This window comes from Musca domestica, unplaced genomic scaffold, assembly GCF_030504385.1.
Source record: "Musca domestica strain aabys unplaced genomic scaffold, Musca_domestica.polishedcontigs.V.1.1 79, whole genome shotgun sequence".
NCBI lineage: Eukaryota > Metazoa > Arthropoda > Insecta > Diptera > Muscidae > Musca > Musca domestica.
In genome coordinates, this window is record NW_026712406.1 from 1,550,816 (window position 1) to 1,575,042 (window position 24,227).

Sequence of the window (24,227 nt, forward strand, 5' to 3'; positions counted from 1 at the left end):
CAAAGTTGGAGCAAAATCGGATTATCCTTTCTTTATTTGTGCAGTAAAATATTTTTTTTTTGAAAATTTCAACCTTTTGTACGGGAGCTGCCAGAAGGAGTGGATCTATATGGTCCATCTCCGAACTCGATATAAGTTTTATAATTGTGATTTTCCAAGTTTAGACCCTCTGTAGCCATATAAATGAGGGTATGATTATATTAACCCTCTGTAACCCTACGGCTGAAGATATAATAGCTCTATTATTACTCTGGAATTATCGCCCTTCTCATAATCACTTAAAAAAATATTCAATCGCATTTTTTATTTCTACAATAAAATTAAGTCCTATCACTCTATACATAAAATCAATGTATTTCCAATCCCTTTCAAATTTTTCCTCAAATCCATAAAATAACCCCCATTATCGTCGTCACCATCATCCACATCATTCGGGGAAAAAGGAATTGAAGTTAAACCTCATTTAGTTTTAAATGTTTTTTTTGCTTTCCTTTGCCTCCCTGTATCTCTGTTCCTGTTGCCACTTTTTTTGCGTTTATTTCGTTTTGTTGGCCACAGGTGGTATATGGGCCTGGTTTAATTTCATTTAACATTGTTCAGCTTTGTTTTGCGAATGTTTCGAGTTTGCCAGCTAGCTTGTTGGGCTACGCTGACTTTACTGGTGTTACTGCTGCTGGAGCTCATCTACTAGGAGAGAGACGATTGGAATTGTAAAACAAGTAAAAAAGTTGTAAGTTCGGCCGGGCTGAACTGTGAATACCCTCCACCATTTGGTACAAAAAAATCTGTTTATAATGTAGCTAAAATCATCAAAATATCGAATATCGGGAGGTACCATGGGGGTTATAAAACGTGGACCTGCACAAACAATTTTCTGGCATAGGCTGTAGTATCCATTACGAACTTCAAATACAAAATGTGAAATAATTCCTGTAAATAATGTCGCTAAAATCTTCAAAATATTGAATATCGGAAGGTACCCTTATATGGGGGCTATACGAAGACGTGAACCTACAAGGCCCAATTTCTGTCTTATGCTTTAGTATCCATTTCGAACTTCAAATACCAAATTTGAAACAATTCCGGTAAATAATGTCGCTAAAATCATCAAAATATCTAGTATCGGAGTGGGGGGAGTACCGTTAAATGGGGGTTATACAAAGGCGTGGACCTCCATAGACAATTTTCTGTCATAGGCTGTAGTATTCATTACGAACTTCCAATACCAAATTTGAAACAATTCAGGTAAATAATGTCGCTAAAATCATCCAAATACCGACTATCGGGGGGTACCGTTATGTGGGGGCTATACGAAGACGTGGACCTACATGGCCCATTTTCAATACCAAAAGTCCTGCAGACATAGTACACATTTGAGTAAATTTTTATCAACTTACTTCATTTCGTTCGGAAGCTAGAGTGATTTCCACAGTCGGATAGCCGGACGGACATCGCTAAATCGACATTGAATTTTATGCTGATCAAGAAGATATATACTTTGTGGGGTTTCGGGGTATTAGAAAAGGAATGAAAAACTTAATATACCCTCCATACTATGGTGGAGGGTATAATAATGGTCGCTATGCTCTCATCCTGACTGGCTGTCAGTGAGCCAGCCAGCCAACCATCTAGCTAGACATCATTTCGCTTAAAATCCGTAAAATATGCTGGTTTTGTGTTCCAGAAGCTGTTGCTGCTACTGGCTTCTGTGGCTCTTGTTGCTGCTGCTGATGCTGTGTTGATGTTGCTGGTGGCTGTGCCATTTCGGTCGCTTGATACCATTTAAAATCAGGATAGTGAATGAATTAGCATGAATGAATGAATGAATGACTGTTTGCCTGCATCTTTGAATATGTGAATGGATGGGCGAAACAAACGGATGAAAGGACGAAAAAGGGGGGGGGGTGTGGGGACACATGAACTGGTCCCTTGAATGTATAATGCAAAATGTATTCAAATTATTCTGGTAATGGTTTCGTCCTCTTTCCGTTTAGCTCTTTTTATAGTTGTGGATGTTAATGTAAAAGCGGCAACAACGCTGGGTGGGGGTTGCGGAGTTTTGTTTGATGTAGTTTTGAATTCGTTATGTTTAAGTTTAGCAAATGTTGTAACTCTTTTCCTTCTCCCACATTCATCCAGCCAGTCAACCAGCCATCCATGGGGTTATCCATCTGCCTTTTATCCAGCCAACCATCCATCCATCCATTTGCCTTTTTGTTATTATCTCTGTCAGTTTGCTGCTCTCTTTGTGAGCGACTCTCTCTGCGTGTGTGTCTGTGTGTGCGTGCCTTGTTGTTGCCTTTGCATTGTTTCAATTTTAATGAAACAATTAGAGTTATTTCGAAATAAATAATTGTTATGCATTCTCGTATTTTTTTTTTTTTTTTTTTGGTATTCAATTCGAATTCAAATGGCATTAAATAAATAATGTGATTTATGCTATTGTTTTGTGAAAATGAATGAATTTCTAACTCGAATTATTTGATTTCATGGCAAACAAAACGAACCGAAAACCACTTTCAAATGCACAAGAAGTTTTTATTGTGTGTGTTTGTAGATGTGTACGTGTGCGTGAGTGTGTTTGGCTGTGTGCGTCTGCTTTTCTATTTATTTTTATCTCATTAGAATTTGGAATTGTTTTTCATTAAATTAAATGTTGTATTTAAATGGAGCTTATTGAATTATTCAAATATAAATATGAAGACAAAAAGTTAACAATTTATTGTTAGGGGAGGTATGAAAGAATTCGGTTCTTTAATATTTTATTAGACAATGGAAGGAAGTTAAATTTTAGCATCAAAAACAAGTAAAAAAGCAGTAAGCTCGGCCGGGCCGAACTTTGAATACCCTTCACCATGTGGAACAAATTTGGCAATTCTCAAAAAAAAAAATAAATAAATAAATAAATAAATAAAATAAAAATAAAATCCATTAAAAATTCTGTTAAAATCTTAAAAATACCGAATGTGGCTGTTATATTAGAGTCTATACGACGACATGAACCTGCATAGGTAGCATTTGTCATAATCCATTACAATAATCAAATGCGAAACTTGAATAAACAAGTAAAAAAGCTGTAAGTTCAGCCGGGCCGAACTTGGAATACCCTCCACAATTCGGTACAAATTTAACAGTTTTCAAAAAAATAAAATCCGTTAAAAATTCTGTTAAAATCTTAAAAATATCGAATGTGGCTATTATATTGGGGTCTATACGACGACGTGCCCTGCATAGGCAACTTTTGTCACAAGCTATTACAATATTCAAATGCGAAACTTGTTAAAAAAATCTGTTTATAATGTAGCTAAAATCATCAAAATACCGAATATAGGGAGGTACCATGGGGTTATAAAACGTGGACCTGCACAGACAATTTTCTCTCCTAGGATGTAGTATCCATTACGAACTTCAAATAGCAAATTTGAAACAATTCCGGTGAAAAGTATCGTCAAAATACCGAATATCGGGAGTTATATTATATGGGGGCTATACGATGACGTGAACCTGCACAGACAATTTTCTGTCTTATGATGTAGTAGCCATTAGGATCTTCCAGTACGAAATTTGAAACGATTCCGGTGAACAATGTCGCTAAAATCATCAAAATACCGAATATCAAGGGGTACCGTTATATGGGGACTATACGAAGACGTGGATCTGCATAGACAATTTTCTGTCATAGGATGTAGCATGCGTTACGAACTTCAAATACCAAAATTGAAACATTTCCGGTAAATAATGTCGCTAAAATCATCAAAATACCGAATATCAGAAGGTGTCGTGATATGGGGGCTATACGAAGACGTGAACCTGCACAGACAATTTTCTGTCTTAGGCTGTAGTATCCATTTCGAACTTCAAATACCAAATTTGAAACAATTCCGATGAATATTGTCGCTAAAATCATCAAAATACGGAATATCGGGAGGTACCGTCATATGGTGGCTATACCAAAACGTGGACCTACATGGTCCATTTTAAATAAAAAAAGTCCTGCAGACATAATATACATTTGAGTAACACTTTATCATTCTACTTCAATTCGTTCGGAAGCTAGAGTAATTTCCATAGACGGACGGACATCGCTAAGTCGACATAGAATTTTATGCTGATCAAGAATATATATACTTTGTGGGGTCTAAAATGTATATTTCAAAGTGTTACAAACGGAATGACAAACTTAATATACCCTCCAAACTATGGTGGAGGGTATAAAAAGAAAACAACAAAAAAAAAGTATAATACGGTGAAGTCTACCATGCAGTACCATTCATTTTCTAAAAATGTTTGTCTTAAGTGTATGGTACTAGTGAACCCGGTCCGCGCTGGTCGTTGTGGTCCGTAGTAGTAGTTTTTATACCCTCAGCCATATGGCTAGATATGGTCAGAACGTGCCTAGTCGAAATAACGATTTTAGACCCTAGTTTCAGGACATTTGGAGTCAATTTAGCGATGTCAGTCCATCTGCTTGTTAGTGCGCAAGATAACTCACGATAGGAGCATCCGATTTGGTACATCGTAATATTCGAACTTAGAGCGAGTTCGGATATGGGCAATAGGAGAAATGATAATCCGATTTTGCACCAACTTTTCAAATCCCAGTATTTGCATTAGTGCAAGGTCAGGTGCCAAAATGGACAATATCTGTCCGCTCCACCAAGTACCTAAAGTACCAAAAAGGTTCAAAATTTTGAATAACTATAACTATTACAAAATGTGAAATAAAAGTTCGATTATTCTTAAATTTGCACATTGATGTGTTAATATGGGATATATCGGTCCACTCCTCGTGGTACCAGGAAGATCGTAAATTATTTATATCTCACCTCAAATGCAAAATTAGCATCCGATAGTCTTAAGATTTCACATATCCCAACATTTCCATCAACACAAAATCTCTTCTGCAGTTGGTAGATATCGACCTATTCCTTCTGGTACCTTCCTCACAACGGGACACAATTTTGTATAACCAAAGCGACCTTAAAATACAAATTGAGCATCCAAATCTCTTCAAATTTCAAACATCCAAATATTTGTACTGAAACAATATTTGATGTGAAGATGGTACACATATAGGGCTACTCCTTCTGATACCTTTCCAACAGCAGGTCACAATGGAATAACCTAAACTAGACTCACACATTCCAATATTTCCATTAACACACGTGTGTGAAGATGGAATATATCAATTCACTGCCTCTGGTACCTCTCATACAAAGGGGCTCAAGTTTTGAAAAACCATGAAGCGTATAGAACGCGAAATGAATATCCGATTATTTTCAAAATTATCACATCTCACTATTTTAATATACCACAAGTTCTAGTATCTCCCCCACAACGGGTCAACACTTTGAATAATTATATCACTAATTAAACGAATAGTTTCGGCCCCGGCCGACTTTTGATTTTTCTCTACTTGTTAGTATTGATTTGTATTTCGATGCGGAGTTTTGAACCAGTGATATTAGGTTTTGTGGTCGGACATGTTCTTATTGGAAAATATGGGATTTTATTTGCAATAAAATTGGATTAAGGGATATCCTCGATTTGGTTATGTTTTTACGACAATTGGAAACCGGCACCTGTGTTAGGTAAAAGGATTTTCCCAATTAGATATTCTGCTACCTGAATTGTATCAATAATACCTAGGTAGGTCAGCAGGCCTTTAAGTAAGAATTGAGATTTAAATCAGTTACATTTTGTATTTCGCAGTGATCGCAACGTTGTCTGGTAGTGAAAACAAGTAGTGCGTATTTTAAAATATTTAATTTATTACGGTATATAAAGTAAGTTTTGAAAAAAACTCCATATATGAAGCTATATTCCAGAATCTACAAAATCGGTTATCGTAGTAAATAGTCCTAGATTCTTGCAGTTCTGGAACAGAGCATATAACAAGATTCCCATTGAGGGAAAAATAACTGATTTTTGATATCGAAAAATACTCAAATAGAAAGTGCTTCAGATATATTCGCAATTGTCTCCAAAATTATCTTCTTTAAATTTGTATAAATAAAAAATCCAATACTCTTTAGCAAGTGCTTCTGAATGATACGTTCTATTTTGTTTGCGAATACTCCTCAGTTTTTTTTCTGTTAAGGGAAATGGAAATTCGAACCTTGCTTACATTAACACATGGTTGTATCCGTTCGTTATCAGTTCACTAAACAGATTTTTTGTTTTGATAGTGACACGTGACTGTTGTATTGATTAGATGATAGCTTGATCAATAATTAGGAAAAAAACATACACAGGGTGAGATAAAACAACTGCAACAAAGTCAAACGCCGTAATTTCTACAATTTTTTAATTTTATTGAATGAAAGCAAAAAATATCCGAAATAACATAACATTTCAGAATAAGTTTAGATTTGTTCGGATTGGTCACCTCTGACATGAATTATGACCTTCAAACGGCCAATGAATGTTGCTCTGCGGTATTTTGGCCCATTTGGCTAAGCGCTTGCTTGAGGTGATCGACCAACGGATTGGTATCCGGAGATTTTGGTGGCCATTGTGCGCTGGAAATGAAGCGAGGAACCTCATTTTGTAACCATTGTTGGGTGGCGTGTGCTAAGTGCGATGGTGCTGAGTCCTGTTACAATGCCCAAGGTCAGAGGCCAAAATGTTTGAGAGCCCAAGGCTTTAAAACACCCTCCAGAATATTTTCGCGATAATATTCGGCATTTATTCTGATGCCACGGTCGATTAATGCGAGCGGAGAGCGACCATCGGCTGTTATGGCGGCCCACATTATCACCACGGACGGCGTTTGAGTTCTGGTGGCCAACCGAAGGTGGACATTTTCAGCTGACATCTTTAGCAAGTAAACACGATAATTTTGTTTGTTTACAAACTGCTGGACAAGGAATGTTTTCTCATCGGAGAAAACCAAATTCGGCAGTTTACGGCCAAGCGAAACAACACTTTAGCTCTTTTGAGTCTATTTTGTTTCTGTTGCGGTGTAAGTTCTTGCACGTTTTGGAATTTCAATGGCTTTACCCCGAGCTCATTTTTCGATATTTGCCGAATGGAATATTGCGATATGTTCAGCTCACGAGCCATTTTTCGGCCACTGTGATTTTGATCAAGTCGCTTCTTTGCTTTTCGAACCGTTTCTGCTGATGTTGCTGTTGAAAAAAAACTCAAAAGAGCTAAAGAGTTGCTTCGCCTCGCCGAAAGTACTGCCGAGTTTGGTTTTCTCCGATGAGAAAACATTCGTTGTCCAGCAGTTTGTAAACAAACAAAATTATTGTGTTTACTTGCCAAAGAGGTCAGATGAGAATGTGCTCGAGCGCCGCCCATGGTGATGGTGTGGGCCGCCATAACAGCCGATGGTCACTCTCCGCTCGTATTAATCGACCATGGCATCAGAATAAATGCCGAATATTATCGCGAAAATATTCTGGTGGGTGTATTAAAGCCTTGGACACGCAATCATTTTGGCCGCAGACCTTAGACATTCCAACAGGACTCAGCATGCACCTACCAAGAGTGGTTACAAAATGAGGTTCCTCGCTTCATTTCCAGTGCACAATTGGACACCAAAATCTCCGGATACCAATCCGATGGACTATTGTGTCTGGAGTATTTTGGAAAGCAGGTCTAGAAAATACCAAAGTGTCGATCACCTCAAGCAAGCGCTTAGCCGGGAATGGACCAAAATACCGCAGAGCAACATTCGGGCAGCGTGTGACGGTGTCATTGGCCGTTTGAAGGCCATAATTCGTGCCAAAGGTGACCAATTCGAACACATCCAACTTATTCTAAATTTTACTTTCATTCAATAAAATTTAAAAAAAAGTAAAAATTATGGCGTTTGACTTTCTTATGTAGGGGATCAATATTTCGAGGTGTTACATAATTGTTGGTCCAATCAAACTTATAATACCCCAACACATAGAGTTGTAGGGTATAAAAACCAATCGACATTTCTGCTTCGGGAAATACAATTTCAAACCTTATCGTCTACACACTATCACATGGTCGTATCTGTTTGTTATCAGTTAACTAAACTATTTTTTGTTTTGATACGGACACGTAACTGTCATCCTGATTAGATTGATACCTTGATCAATAATTAGAAAAAAAACATTTATAAACAAGTAAGCAAAGGCAAAAGTCGTGCGGGGCCGACTATGTTATACCCTACAACACTACAATATGTTAGAAGCCCCCTTATGTCCAAATCCATATTGGAAGATTTCGCTTTTGAAATTAGGATTTTGACTAGGGACATTTGCTCAACATTTATGCACTCCTTCGGGCTGTTCGTTGTTGTGGTTCATTTTACAGTTAAATATAATCCAATGGTCATCCAAAATGCTAAAATTCTTCCCTGTCCTTAACTTTCTTCACAGGCCTGTCGATTGGCTTCAATTGCGTGATCGGAAAAACCTTTCTGTTTTTGGTTAATTTGAACCCCTAAATATTTTACAATCATCTCCAAAAGCGAAAAGCCCCTCTGTATATGATATGTCTTCGATATTTGGCTATATTCGTCAACGAAATCTGCAGAACAAAGCCAGAAGTTCGCCTTTTGTATATTTCGGATATCGCCTGCAAGTAATGCTGTTATTTTTTCACACAAAGTTAGTGGTCCTATTCTACTCGCTGTCCTAAACTCTAACTTTAGCGAGATTTCGTGTTATTTGGTTTCAATTTGTCACAATTATAACGTCTGCAAAATCGTGAAAATTTTTAGTTGTTGGTCCATTTCAACCCCTTATATATTGCGGGCATCTTTGAAAACAATAGGCCTAGCCCTTCGGAGCCCAACCCTACCCTTGTGAACATTTTCGTGACGATAGGACGATATTTGCAATAATTATATAATATCCCCAACCTGTGTTGTAAGGTGAAAAAATATTACAAAATATACACTTCAATATTATAAGTCAAATTGAAAAAGTCGCATGCGATAAAAAATATGAAAAAATAAAAAAAAAAATGTCACAAAATACTAAAAAATCTATATTAACATCATTATTGGCATCTTTTATGCGATTTTTTTAGATTTTATACCTTTATGCCAAAAGGGCATTCTAAATTTACACAATTGTGAAAATCGCTCCAGCGATTCTGGAGATATAAGCATTCTAGCTAACATCCCCTTCCTTTGTATATACACGTTGTATATATTTCGCTATATATAACCGATATTTTTACTATCGGCATCTACGTAACGGTCAGAATTGACCCGTTCGTCTATTTGTGATTTCGTCGAAATTAAAAATATTCGCGGTTTAATGGAAAATTTGACTTTTATTTAACACAAATGTTATGTTCTATTTCACCCACTAAATATTACCCGATGATCATCAAAATTGGAAGACTTCTAGCCACCTTTAAGCTCTAGCTCCATGCTAACTTCTGCTTCGATTGGTCCATAATTGGGACCTGTAGAGCAGCTACAAAATCAAGAAATTTTTCAGTTTTTGGTCCATTTCAACCCCTAGATATTATGCGATCATCTCCAAAAGTAATATGATTCTATTCTGGCCCTATCCGCACCTTCATTCTAAATTTCGTGAAGATCGGGCCTGCGACCTGTAGAGTGATTACAAATCAACATGGACATGGACGGACGGACGGACATACATAACTAGATCGACTCAGCTCGGCGAGACAGGAAGATCCATATATACTTTCCTATGTGGGAAACCAATATTTCGAGGTGTAACATAATTTTTGGCCCAATCAAATTTAAAATACCCCCAACACATAGTGTTGTAGGGTATAAAAAGTCATTTTTCAAATAAAGCATTTAAACTGAGACCACTGCTGTCAGGGTTTTTGGGTTTCAATCTAATAATAAATTTTACTTCCTTTTTTTAAAAACTCAATAGATTAAATTCCATTTATTTATTTTGGTTTTTCTTGTGGTTTTTTGCTATTTCACAGATGTGGTATTTTATTATTTTATTTTGTTTTTTTTTTTGCCTTCCCTGTATTCTCTGGCTTTGATCGATTTTTTTTATTGTTTCGCTCTCATCTCGGCTTCGATTTATTGTTTCTTATTACACAAATACACATTCACAATCAATGAAACAAAAAAAAAAAAACAAAAAAAGGAAAAACAAAACAATAGCAAAAAACACATCAGAAAAACCAAAACAATAACAACAACAACAAAGATGCAGAAATAACAACAATTCGTATTTTTTCATTCGTTTAAAAATGACCCAGACCTTTTTGTCTGTCTTAACCGAGATAATTCGAAATCGAATGTAAAAATGCAACAAATTTACATAACTCTTAGTAGTTGTCGGAGTGTGTGTGTGTGAGCGAGTCCGTCTGTGATGAACGTTTATATGTATGTTTTCGCCTTTGTTATAGAGATGTAGAGAATTGAATGCATTGTAAATCGTATCTATGAACGGAGATTTTCACATGTGTTGGTTAGACATAGTTATTATTTTGTTTCGCCTATGTATATATGAGCTGTTGTTGTTTGGCAGTTGTGTGGGTGTTTGTTTCTGGGCTTATTGTTTCATACGCATTCAAAAAGAAAGAAAAAAAAAACAATGGTAAGACATCCAAGTGCATTGATATATGAAAAAGGATATCCAAAGGCCATCTACATTTAAGGCTTTAAATTCATGTCTTTCTTGTTGCAATTTTTTGGGGGTTTTGAAAATCGACATAAATTTATAAGCTGGAATGGAGTATACAGTGTGAGATAAAAACAAGTAAGCAAAGGCTATAGTCGTGCGGGACCGACCATGTGTTACCCTACAACACTACAATATGTTAGAAGCCCCCTTACGTCCAAATCCATTTTGGAAGATTTCGCTTTTGAAATTATGTGACGGAGCACTGCCCAGATATTACCCTTAGCATTTTGACCAGGGACATTTGCCCAATATTTACGCACTTCGTCGTATTTTGCGATCATCTCCAAAAGCAAGAGGCTCCTCTGTATTTCCAAATTTAGACTCTTCTAGACTAGATTATATTCGTCAAAGAAATCAGCAAAAAAGGCAGAAGTTCGCATTTTGTGTATTTCGGCTATCGCCTGTAAGTAATGTTGGTATTTTTCAGACAAAAGTAGTGGTCCATTCTACCCGATGTCCTAAACTCTAACTTCATGCGAGATTTCGTGTCCTTTGGTCTCTATTTATGTCCTTTATAACGGCTGCAAAATCAGGAACATTTTGTTGTTGGTCCATTTCAACCCCTAAATATATTGCGGACATCTTTGAAAACAATAGGCCTAGCCCTTCTGAGCCAAACCCTACCCTTTTCGTGCGGATCGGACAATAATTGCAATATGTATATAATATCCCAAACCTGTATTGTAAGGTGGAAAAATATTACAAAATGTACACCTTAATATAGACCCACAGTTATAAGTCGAATTGAAAAAATCGCATGCGATAATAAATATAATATAAATAATAATATGAAATAATAAAAATATGTCACAAAATACTATAAAATCTATATTACGATCAATTTTGACTTATTTTTATGCGATTTTTTTAGATTTTATACTTTTATGTCAAGAGGGCATTCTGAAGTGACAAAATTTGTCAAAATCGGTCCAGCCATTCTTGAGATATAAGCATTCTATCTAACATTCCTTTCCTTTGTATATGCACATTGTATATATTTCGCTATATATAACCGATATATTTACTATCGACATCTACGTAACGGTCAGAATTGACCTGTTCGTTTATTTATGATTTCGCCGGGATTAAAAATATTCTCGGTATAATGGAAGTTTGACTTTTATTTGTCACAAATATTATAGTCTTTTTCACCCACTAAATATTACCCGATGACCATCAAAATCTGAAGGCTTCTGCCCAGCCCGAAGCTTTAGCCCCATGCTAATTTCCGCGTCGATTTGTCCATAATTGCGACCTGTAGAGCAACTGTATAAGGATAAGGATAAATAAGGATTTTTCCATTCCATTTCGACCCCTATATATTGTGCGATCATCTTCAAAAGAAATAGGGTTCTATTCTGACCTTATCCCCACCTCCATTCTAAATTTCGTGAAGATCGGCCATAATTGCGACCTGTAGAGTGATTACAAATTAACATGGACAGACGGACAGACGGACGGATGGACATACATAGCTAGATCGACTCAGCTCGGCGAGATAGGAAGATCCATATATACTTTCCTATGTGAGAAATCAATATTTGGAGGTGTTACATAATTTTTGGCCCAATCAAACTTATAATACCACCAACACAAAGTGTTGTAGGGTATAAAAATTGAAACAAAGACAAACGCCATGATTTTTACATTTTTTTTTAAACTTTATTGAATGAAAACAAAAATGTCGGAAATAGCATCAAATTTTAGAATAAGTTTAGATTTGCTCGAATTGGTCACCTCTGGCACAAATTACGGCCAATGAAACCGTCACACGCAGCCCGAATGTTGCTCTGCGGTATTTTGCCCCATTCCCGGCGAAGCGCTTGCTTGAGGTGATCGACGCTTTGGTATTTTTTAGTAACAATCTTGCTTTTCAAAATTCTCAAGACACAATAGTTCAACGGATTGGTATCCGAAGATTTTCGTGGCCGTTGTGCGCTGGAAATGAAGCGAGAAACCTCATTCCTATCATATTGGAATGTCCAAGGTCTGCGCACAAAATTTTTGCGTACCCAAGGCTCCAGAATATTTTTGCAATAATATTCGGCATTTATTCTGATGCCACGGTCGATTAAGAAGAGCGGAGAGCGACCATCGGCTCTTTATTTCTGGTGGCCAACCAAAGGTGCACATTTCAGCTGACCTTTTTGGCAAGTAAACACGATCAAACTGCTGGGCAACGAATGTTTTCTCAACGGAGAAAACCAAATTCGGCAGTTCACCACTTTCTGCCAAGCGAAGCAACTCTTTAGCTCTTTTGAGTCTTTTTTCTTTCTGTTGCGGTGTAAGTTCTTGCACTGATTTGGAATTTCAATGGCCGAATGAAATATTGCGATATGTTCAGTTCTCGAGCTATTTTTCGGCCACTGCGACGCAGGTTTCGATGAAGTCGCTTCTTTACTTTTCGAACCATTTCTGCTGATATTGCTGTTTTCTTCCGTCCACTTTCTTGACGTCGGCCTACGCTACCAGTGTCACGGAAACGAGCGATGATACGAGACACAACAGATTTATTCACATTTTAATGCTGGAGTGCTCTAACGATAGCCACTTGTGGTTTTCCAGCCAAATATAAAGAACTCAATCTATCGCGCTTGAATTCCCTCACGAATAACTTTTTTTCTGGAAAATTCTCACCAAAATAAATTTGTACGCTTGTAAACAATATAATGATCTGTCACAGGAATAATTTTAACAGCTGTCGGACGAGTGGCTTAGAAGTTGTTTGCATTTTTTCCATCTTACCCTGTATATGGGAGTTATAGCTATATCTGAACCGATATTCACCAAATTTTATGTAATTGCTTTTAGACTGAATTCGGTCGGATGTGCCAAAATTCAGCTCATGGGGTCATATTGCCATTCAGTGCACAATTAACCCGAAATCGGTCGAAATACATATGGAAGCTATATTTAAATTTGAACCGATTCTCACAAATTTGCAGTTAGGTTTGTCCTTGGGTAAAAAAAAATTGATAGGAAAATTTCATCTCAATCGGATAATAAATGCGACCTGCATTTTGTTCAAAGAATACATGCTGACATGCATAAATCAACTCATAAAGTGATTCTATGAGATCCTCAAAAGTAACTATGGGTCTAGCTCGCTTCCTTCTCCATGTCACAAAAAAATGCACAAAGACATAATACCCTTACCCCTATATGGTGTGGGCTATAAAAATTGAATTTCGAATTAGAATCGTTGTTTAAAAAATATTTTAAAATAAGATTTTGTCAAAACTTAACGTTGTTTCTGAAAAAGAAAAAATATCGAATTTTGAATAAGGATCGCAATTTAAAAAAAAAAAAAAAAAACTTTAGAAGAAAAAAAATTAAAAAAAAGATTTTCCTGAACTTAACATTGTTTTTGAAGAAATTAATTTTGAGATAGGATCGTAATTTAGAAAAACAATTCCAAAATAAGATTTTTTCCGAACTTAACGTTGTTCGCCTAGTAAAAATCAAATACTTTAATTTTTAATTTATTTTTCTTAAAAATTCAAATATTTAAAAAGCTTTCAAACGTTTAAAAAATTCTCAATATCTTATTTTCAATAAAAAATTTTCATCTTGGCAAAAGCCATGCCATATAAATATTATTTCAATATAATTGTGGTATTGTGAAAACCACAAACACATCAGCAGCAGTAACCACACACATTTACACACACACACACAAAAACACTCTCATTAAAGAGTTTTTGCTTTCGAGAAAAACTTGAAATGATTTTTAGGGAAAATAGTTTCAATTTTTTGTATTGGATTTAATTGCCATCAAGACTAGGCTGCTCGGTTCTTCTTTTCAAAAATCAAAATTGTAATCTACAAATTTTTATTTATTTTCCTTATTTTTTCAGATTATCTTGATCACATTTAAGGCCTCTCATCTACTTCAAAAAAAAAAAAAAAAAAAAAATAAATAAATAAATAAAAGGAATTCCAAAACGCACAGCCCAGAAGATTATCTCCATGCTCTAGTGGAGCCACAAAAAGGCAGCCAGCCAGTCAGCCATCAGGGCCATTTAGCCGCAATTAATACCAAATCAAATTTACTGTGAAAACATTCAGCTGTTGTTGCACAATTTGAGTTTTTAATTAAAACTCATGTGGATCACAAAGTTAAGCAAATATTTGTTTTGAAATTTTGCAAAAGTCAAGACAGCCAGGCTATATTTACCCAACCAGCCAGCCAGCCAGGCTGACAAGAAGAGAGGCAGCCATACGTTTTCCCGAAAGAAGCCATAAAGAAACATCCCAACACAGGGAAATATTTTTCGTTGGAGAGGAATAAACAACCATCCCTCAGAAAAGAGAGGGAGAGAAAGAGAGAGAGAGAGAGCAGGGGCAAAAACCAATTCCAGCTGAAATGTTCAAAAGCAAATGATTTGAAAATATTGCTACATCTTTTCCGACCTGCCAGAACGAATTTCGGAAAAACAAAAGTCCTTTGCAGAACACCCCAGACCAGAACGGCACTCTACAGATCTTTCACAGCATACAAACAAAGGGGAGTTCCTAGAACACCATGGAAAAATTAAAAACGCATAAATATCATCTACGGAGGGCCACAACTCGAGCAGCTCACACACAACGACGCCTCATACGCCACATTAACCTAAAGAATTATGCAGCGTTCATAATTGCAACGATATTTGTTGTCATTACGGCCTGTGTGAAAAGTGCACACCTAAATGTCAACACACTGTCGTTGCAGTCGGCAACGGGGGGAGTGGCGCCCAACCTGCCAACGTCATCCATAAGAGATGGGGACGATTCGGCCACATACTCAATGCCAACATCAATACCGCCACCACCACCTGCAGCAAATTCCAGCTCGTCGTTGCCATCATCATCATCATCCTCATCGTCGTCCTCATCATCCTTGTCCTTGTCAGAATTAGAGCAAATACCATTAACAATCCTGGAATTACAGGAATCGCCTGGGCAACAGCAGCAGCCTGCTTACCAAAGTCAGCCACAGCATTTGCCATTGCTTGACACTGCAACAGCCACACGAAATGCCTTAAATACTGCCGCCATAGAAGATGATGCCAACACATTACGGCTCACACCTAAACAAGATAAAACTCTCGACGAAGAGGAGGCCGAGGAGGAGCAGCAGCAGCGAAGGGAGGAAGATGAGTACTTTTCATTACAAAATATTCAAAGTTCCATAAAGGAAGGCCAGCAACACCACCACCAAAGTCATCCACATTCCGGTCATCAGTATCGCCACCAACACCATCAACATCAACACCAGCATCAACGTCGGCCACGTCCTCAACATCACCATGAAGAGCCGCCACAAGCTGAACAGCTGAAGTATCATAATGAAAGCCCCGAACATAAACATAACCTACATCAGCAGCAGCAGCAGCAGCAGCAGCCTCCTCATCATCATCACCAGCACCACCACCATTATCAGTCTCAACAGGAATTTGTAGAGCAACAACAACAACCGTCACTGCTCTCTGAGGAAGGTGTTGTTGACCATAATAATCAGCCATTGGCACAGGATGAAATTCCCATCATTACGGAACGCAACCACCACCCGCATTACCCTCATCAGGCCAAGGCCCAGAATATTGGTGGCAATGACAGAAATCCTAATCAAACTCCATGGAATGGCCATTCTTACCGCAGCCGCTTTTCCATTGAGGATTTGTTGCACACCAAATTCGAGAAGAAGATATCGAATGACATCTACATGGATCCTTGCAAAGCGGGTAAGTCGTCTCCCTTCGTTCACAACGCAACACAACGTAAATTGCATTTCGAAATTCCCATTCATTTGATAATGATGAACAATGAAACAGGGGGAGGGGGGAACACTCACACATGCATAGACGTTTATTGTGTGATGCACAGTGGGCTCTGTAGTTGGAAAATGTGAAAAAAATTTTGAATTATTAAATTATTTAAAGAACAAAATTAGAGGGTTCAGCCAACAAAAATTTGAAATGGATGATATAAGGGTGAAGTTTTTCGAAATTTGGATATGTAAGATTTGTGTTTTTTTGTTGCACTGTCGATTATAAAATGAGAGCTAAAAATATGTTTTACGTATATTGGCGTTATGTAAATTTACATCGGAAGGTAACCAGTTCCGATCATTTTTACATTCCTCCGAAAAAGCCGTTTTAGATTTCTCAGAATCTTTGCTATTGCTGTGAAAAATCCGGGGTATATCTGTCTAAAACAAATGAATCCTCACTCGAATCATTAAATAAGTCTTTTGGGACCTCTTCTTCAAAAATTAAAAAAAAAAAACGGTAAAGAAAGTCCTAAAGTCGGGCGGGGCCGATTTTATGATACCCTACACAACTTTGCTAATTTAGTTGAGCTCCACATAACAATTAAAAGTTTTTATGGGAGAATTCAATCATACACGCTATGATTATAATTTAAAGTTCCAAGGACTAAATATGCCGAAGCATTTGTATCCTTTAAATTTGGACTTGTATTGCCCATTTGGTGCACAATTAATTTGAAATCAGATAAAGATATATATGGGAGCTATATCCAAATCTGAACCGATCTCGATAAAATTTGGCAATGATATTTCTGAGCTGAATATCGTTGTTACGGAGTGCATATTACGGCTGTGGGTAACAAATACAACAAATCGGATGAACAATATATGGGAGCTATAGCTATATCTGAACCGATCTTCACCAAATTTGGCATACTACCTTCTAGACTCAATTCGGTCGTATGTGCCAAATTCCATCCCATTTGGGCAAATACTAGACGTTTGGTGCACAATAAACAGTAAATCGGACGAAGTTATATATGGGAGCTATATCCAAATCTGAACCGATCTCGATAAAAGTTAGCAAAGATATTTCTGAGCTGCATTTGGTATATTTCCCCAAATATTGTTGTTACAGAGTGCATATTACGGCTGGGGAGGAAAAAAAGTAACAAATCGGATGAACAAAATATGTATGGGAGCTATAGCTATATCTGAACCGATTTCGATCAAATTTGGCATACTTATTTTCAGGCATAATTTGGTTGTATGTGCAAAATTCCATACTATTCGGGCTGATATTACATGTTTGGTGCACAATAAAAAGCAAATCGAACGAAGATATATATGGGAGCTATATCTAAATTTTTACCGATTATCTCCAATTTCAATAAGCTCCGCCCTTAGGACAAACAAATGTTGTTTGAATCAGATAATAAATGCGACCTGCATTTTGTTCACAAGAATACATTGACAGACGGATATACGGACAGACGTACTGACATGTATAAATCAACTCAGAAAGTAATTCTATGCAGATCATCAAAAGGAACTATGGGTCTATCTCGTTTCCTTTTGCCTGTTACAAACAAATGCACAAAGATATAATACCCTGACCACCTTGTGGTGTAGGGTACAAAAACTCCATTTTTATGTGGTCTTATCATTCTACTGTTCGAAATAAAATTCCAATTTTCGTCTTAGAACACAGCAAAAGTGTTTCAAAATGTTGTTGTTGTATATTGTTGACCTGTTATATTTATTTTACTTGTTTGGTTAATTGCTTGGCTTAAGGTCATTAAAAAACTATGTTTTTATTTTTGAATTTTTCCTTTTTTATTATTCATCCAATATTTCGATTTCCTCCGGAAATCATCTTCAGGGATATTTTTAAAGAAAAAGCTCGTCTATTGAGTTTAAATGTCACTATCAGTTTGATAGTGACATTTAAACTCAATAGACGAGTGTTTCAAAATTCCGAAATAGTTATTCGTTTAAAAATAAGTTTCATAACAAATATATTTTATCGTTGGAGTCATCCTCCTAAAATCAGATCTTCCAAAAACTCGCTCGTATTTGTACAAAGAGTAAAACTCACTCGAAATTGAGCAGGAGCGTTCCTGGGAGCAGACAGAGTTTAATGTCGTTCGAATACGAATTTTTCTCGTTTCTGAGTGAGAGCAAAATTCATTAATAGTGGAGCAGACTCTGCTCTAGGTGAGCAGAATTTTAGTTTTTTTTTTTATATTTTTTCGTTTACTGACGAAGAGTCTCGAACTTGTAACCTTCCATCATTTTTTCATACCCAACTGTAAATGAAACACCACTGAAGAGCATTGTCGCCAATCTAATCTTATGATTGCTTTGTTGTTTTTGTAGATAACATTTACCTTGCCTTCGATTCTGAAATTTTTTCTCTTCTTCGATTTTGTACATGATCTCCTTCCCTGATTCTCTTCAAAATCTCTTTAGTGCTAAACACACACAAACTAGTAAACTCTTACTCTATTTCGAGGATTTCCACTCTCGCTCTATTTTTTTTAAGTAACAGTAACTGCCGAGCACTCTCACATAAAACAAAAGAGTGGAGAATAAACTCCATATACAGTGCTCACTCTTCGACCACTCCCGTTCACAAGAATTAACAAATAAGTCTGAGTTCTGCTTTTTTACATTATCTTTTAACGAACTATTCGGTTCATACAGATTACAAGTTTTTGCCAGAGACTAGGAACATTAGGTCTTCTTGCATTTTAGGTAAATTGCGTCTTCAGCAATATTATTGACAGCAATGAGGAATTTGTAACCCACCAACTCATCAAAAATGTATTCGTGTCCTTTCTAACAAGAGATCGTAGGAATGCTAGGAATTCAATAAATTCCTTTGAAGCTATAAGTTTATATCAGATACCCTTTTTATACCCTCAGCCAAATGGCTGCAGAGGGTATACATCATTTGATACAGCCAAAACGTGCCTCGTCGAAATAACGTCGAAATTAACGTTTTCAGACCCTAGGTATCTTTGGACCAAATCCGTTTCTGAATTAGTCCAAATTTGGAACATCACACTTTTTCAAGTTCAAAATTTTCCAAGAAAATAATTTGCCTCATAAGAAAAAGGGATAATCTAATTTTCTTCAAACCTTGCAAATCCTAATATTTGCATCGGAGCTACGTCAGGTGTGAAAATAGACAATTTCGGGACACTTCTTTTCGTACCTCATCTACAACCGAAGAAACCAAAATACCTATTTTTAACCAAAAAAGGCCATAACCTTTGCATTAGCTAAAATTAGGGGACATCTTTATATAGGGGACGATATCCAAAATGTACACCGAATTCGGAAAAAACTAAATTTTTCGAATTTTAAAAAAAGTTTTTTATTAATCAAAATTGGTGATATTTTTTATGGTATATTTAAATATACGATTTTTTTTTTTGGTTCTAAAATCCGCAATTAAATTTTTTGTAGAATATTACTACGTTTGAAACTGTCCGCAGAAAAATGAAGTATTAAGGGGATTTTGACTCAGATTTGAAACTTATGAAACTAAACAGTTCAACAGTCATCCTGGGGTGGAGAGGCACTTGACGGAATGGACCAATTTTATCCATTTGGCACGAAACCTAGAACTGAGGCAAATATTAGAATTTGCAAAATTAAATTATTGCTTCCTTTCTGTGCAGAAAATATATATTTTTCCATTATTGTTGTTTTTATAAAAACAACGTTTGTTTATTAGTGGAGAACGATGGTAATGTTTACCAGGGGGTAAGGCAGGGAATACCTAGGTTTCGGAAAGAGCCACCAATCCTCATCAGTTCCCTTGTTTCTTGTCTGGGATATTCTCCCCAGAAGTTATTTTAAAAAATAACTTCTATGACAAAAAACATTTTTTACCCAAGTGACGAGATCGTAAGCTCAATAGAAGAGGAACCAAAGAATTAAATAAAACTAAAATTCGTTTGGAAAATCTTCTAAATCTTACAACCGCACTTATAAACATTTACATCTTTCTCCACTTGTTATGCTTTCGTTCAACCTGAACGAAGTAACATAACCATGTAAGTTTGTTTTGTCGTTACAACAAAAACCCCTTCGTCGACCGTGCCTGTGTCTATTAATAGAACAGTGTTTGGCTTGCTTGTTTGGGATACCATAGTATTTTGTTGTTGCAAAATCGTCAGGCAAAATCCCATTATTGTTGTTTTTATAAAAACAACGTTTGTTTATTAGTGGAGAACGATGGTAATGTTTACCAGGGGGTAAGGCAGGGAATACCTAGGTTTCGGAAAGAGCCACCAATCCTCATCAGTTCCCTTGTTTCTTGTCTGGGATATTCTATAGACACAGGCACGGTCGACGAAGGGGTTTTTGTTGTAACGACAAAACAAACTTACATGGTTATGTTACTTCGTTCAGGTTGAACGAAAGCATAACAAGTGGAGAAAGATGTAAATGTTTATAAGTGCGGTTGTAAGATTTAGAAGATTTTCCAAAAGAATTTTAGTTTTATTTAATTCTTTTGTTCCTCTTCTATTGAGCTTACGATCTCGTCACTTGGGTAAAAAATGTTTTTTGTCATAGAAGTTATTTTTACCCCCTGGTAAACATTACCATCGTTCTCCACTAATAAACAAACGTTGTTTTTATAAAAACAACAATAATGGGATTTTGCCTGACGATTTTGCAACAACAAAATACTATGGTATCCCAAACAAGCAAGCCAAACACTGTTCTATATATTTTTTTTTTGCAAATTTCGACTTTTTACATCACATTTTATAAGAGTTGTAATTATTCCAAATTTTGCCCATTGGTGGGGGAGGTACTTGATGGAGTGGACCGATATTGTCCATTTTACACACCTGACACTCACACTAGCACTGACGCAAATATTAGGATGTTCAAAGTTGGAGCAAAATCGGAGCATCTTTTCTCTTTCTGTGCAAAAAATATATTTTTTGAAAATTTCGACCTTTTGTGAGGGAGGTACCAGAAGGAGTGGATCGATATTGCCCAACTCCGAACTCGATCTAAGTTTGACAAAAATACTACGATGTACCGAGTTTGGACAAAATCGGATACTCCCAGCCAGCCAGACAGACGGACGGACGGACATCGATAGATAAACTCTAAATGTTCTGAAACGGATTTGGTCCAAAGAGACCTAGGTTCTAAAACCGTTATTTCGACTAGGCATGTTTTGACCGTATCAAATTGTATATACCCTCTGTAGCCATATGACTGAGGGTATAAAAAGAGATTTCTTTTCTTGTGGGAATTTTATGAAGAATATTTTTGTTTTCGACGTCATCCTTCTTAAATGATGATTCGTGGGAGAATTTTGCATAAATTAACATAAAGTGCGGTAAAATATATTTTTAGTATTTTTGAATTTCTTGTGAATTTTATGACAAATATTATACACAGAATATTATAATACAGAATATTTTGACTTGATACGATCCCGTTTTACGAGAGCTTTCAACCATATTTTCCAAAGGAGTACCCAAACAGACCACATTGTTAACTTGTTTGGGAGTCCAAATCTTCCATCAAAATAAACCTCTTGTTTTTACCTGCTATATTGCCAAAAACACTATATACCTAAAATTCGTGGATTCCAAGGATTCTTATTCTGAAATATTCCAAAAGTGCGGTAGAGGGGGAACTCTATTCCCCTCTATTTAGGCTACTTTACGATGTAAATGTTCAAAACGCCAATGCAAGTGTCTTCTATTTTAGCTCTTCTCTCATAATTTCTGGATTATCCCGTTATTATTGAAAAAATGGATTTTTGTCGAACGGTGTTGTTATTTTGATATTTGGAAAACTTACCATCTTTACGTAAATATCTCGAAAATTAGAGAACATATTGGAAAACTGCACAAAAATTCAGAAAGAGCATAACGAAAAACTTTATGAATATGTTTTATTTCTAAAAGTCAAAAATGGCATATATGTATTGAACTTCAACAACATTGAAGGGCTTGAAAGCTCTTTTTGGAGACTTCTAAGCTCATAATATTTCTTAGTGAAAGACTGAAGGCATGCCTTTTGAAAGATCTTTAAGCTGAATCGAAGTTTAAACTGAATACTCCATGGAAGCTTCTGCTCCTTTCGTTCGATATATGCAGGGTGAGATAAAAAAAACTGCAACAAAGACAAACTCCATAATTTTTGCTTTTTTTTCAATTTTATTGAATAAAAGCAAAAAATTTCGGAAATTGCATTAAATTTTAGAATAAGTTTAGATTTGTCCGAATTAGTTATCTTTGGCACGAATTATGGCCTTTAAACGGCCAATGAAACTGTCACACGCTGCCTGTATGTTGCTCTGAAATCATCATCCGAAGCTGTTGTAGTTCCCATTTTCTATCCTCAATTTCCATTATCTGTCTGTTTAATTTCCTACTCCTCCTAAAGCATATTGCCTTCCTGATAATTACAATTATAGATAAATCTGAAAAAAAAACACAACTTTATTATTATTTATGATCCAAACATTGCAGTAAATGACTTTTTGAATACAGATAAACAAATTTTAGTTGCCCCGCCCCCCCAGTTAGGCTATGGCTACCATGCAAACAAATGAATTTTCTTGGAACCACAGAACAGTTTTGGTTTTTATTTTTTGATTTGTGTGGCTAGGCTAGAGAAAATAAACCTAAGTGGTAATTAAAATTCATAGGTCCCTGGGAAATACATGGACACAGGCAGACATACGGAGCGATGGACAGGCAAACATTTGAAAAACATGGCCTATGTGCCAAGCGATGAAATCCCCATTGAAGTATTGCCATGACAATCTTTTAATTCTGATATCCTCAAATGTGTGGTCATATTGTTAATGATTTTTTGCTTTGCTTTGCATTGTTTGTTTTTCCGTTTTTTTTTTTGGCCATGGAACAGATTGGATTTAAACTTTGGCAAAATATTTAGGTCAATTTGATTCTGTAGATGAAATAAATGTGTAATGCGGGTGTGAGGAGGGAGGAGGTAGGGCGGCGAAACAACAAGTGTTTCACTTAACTAAGAAGAAGATGGCAACAAGAAACAATGAACTACGAAAGGATTTGGGGGGAAGACCACAAAAACCTCAACTCTTTGATAAAACAAAATATATTTTTACTTTGCTGGGAAAGGGGAGGAGAGAGGAGGGAAGGGGGGGGGGTGACGTGGAAAAATGTGAATGCCAGTAATGACTATGGCAACGCCAGGCAGCAAACTCCGAGCCTGACAAATTCCTTTGTGTATTTCGTTACAGACATCCACCACATCTCAGCACTCGGTGAGGACTTTGGCATGAGGACAATTATGTTGTTGTAGTTGTTGTTTTTTCTATTCTTTCTAACATTTTTGTTAATTAATATTTATCATTTTGGAACAATCAAACTCCAAGTAGTGGTAAAATGAAGGGTAAGGAGGCGAAGGAGGAGGAAGGGCGCTACGGCAATGATAGAGTCCTTGCTTTGTGTTTGCTTTGCAAATGAAATACAATTACATGGCATGCAAACTCGTTGTGCAGCAAATGAATAACTGGCCGTCCGTCAGTCCGACTCACTGACTGACTGACTAACCGACTGATACAAAAGTTATTATAATTATTACATAACTTTTGCATAAACTATGCCCAGACTCGGATGATCAAATATGTATTAACGGATGCGAGGAACAAACGAGAGAACGAAGTAACGAATGGAGTATTCGTTGTCGTCATTCTAACGGCCGGAAGTGATGTTTGCACTGAACCAATGCTTCCGTTCTATCAAGAGTCTGACGTTTTGGGGAAAAAAGCAAAAAAAAAAAAAAAACTTTTCCCAAACTTTTGCTGCAACAATTACCCATTGAAA

At 36.5% G+C, this 24,227-nt stretch overlaps 1 protein-coding gene across 1 annotated transcript in view; it reads left to right on the top strand.

Annotated features, from left to right (window-relative positions):
- Positions 1 to 14,514: 14,514 nt before the first annotated feature.
- Positions 14,515 to 24,227, top strand: part of LOC131806536 (protein tolkin-like) — an 81,895-nt gene continuing 72,182 nt past the window's right edge. The window contains exon 1 of the mRNA XM_059130717.1: positions 14,515 to 16,342. Coding sequence (XP_058986700.1) covers positions 15,142 to 16,342 — 1,201 coding nt within the window. The 5' untranslated portion in view covers positions 14,515 to 15,141. The remainder of the gene's footprint in view (positions 16,343 to 24,227) is intronic.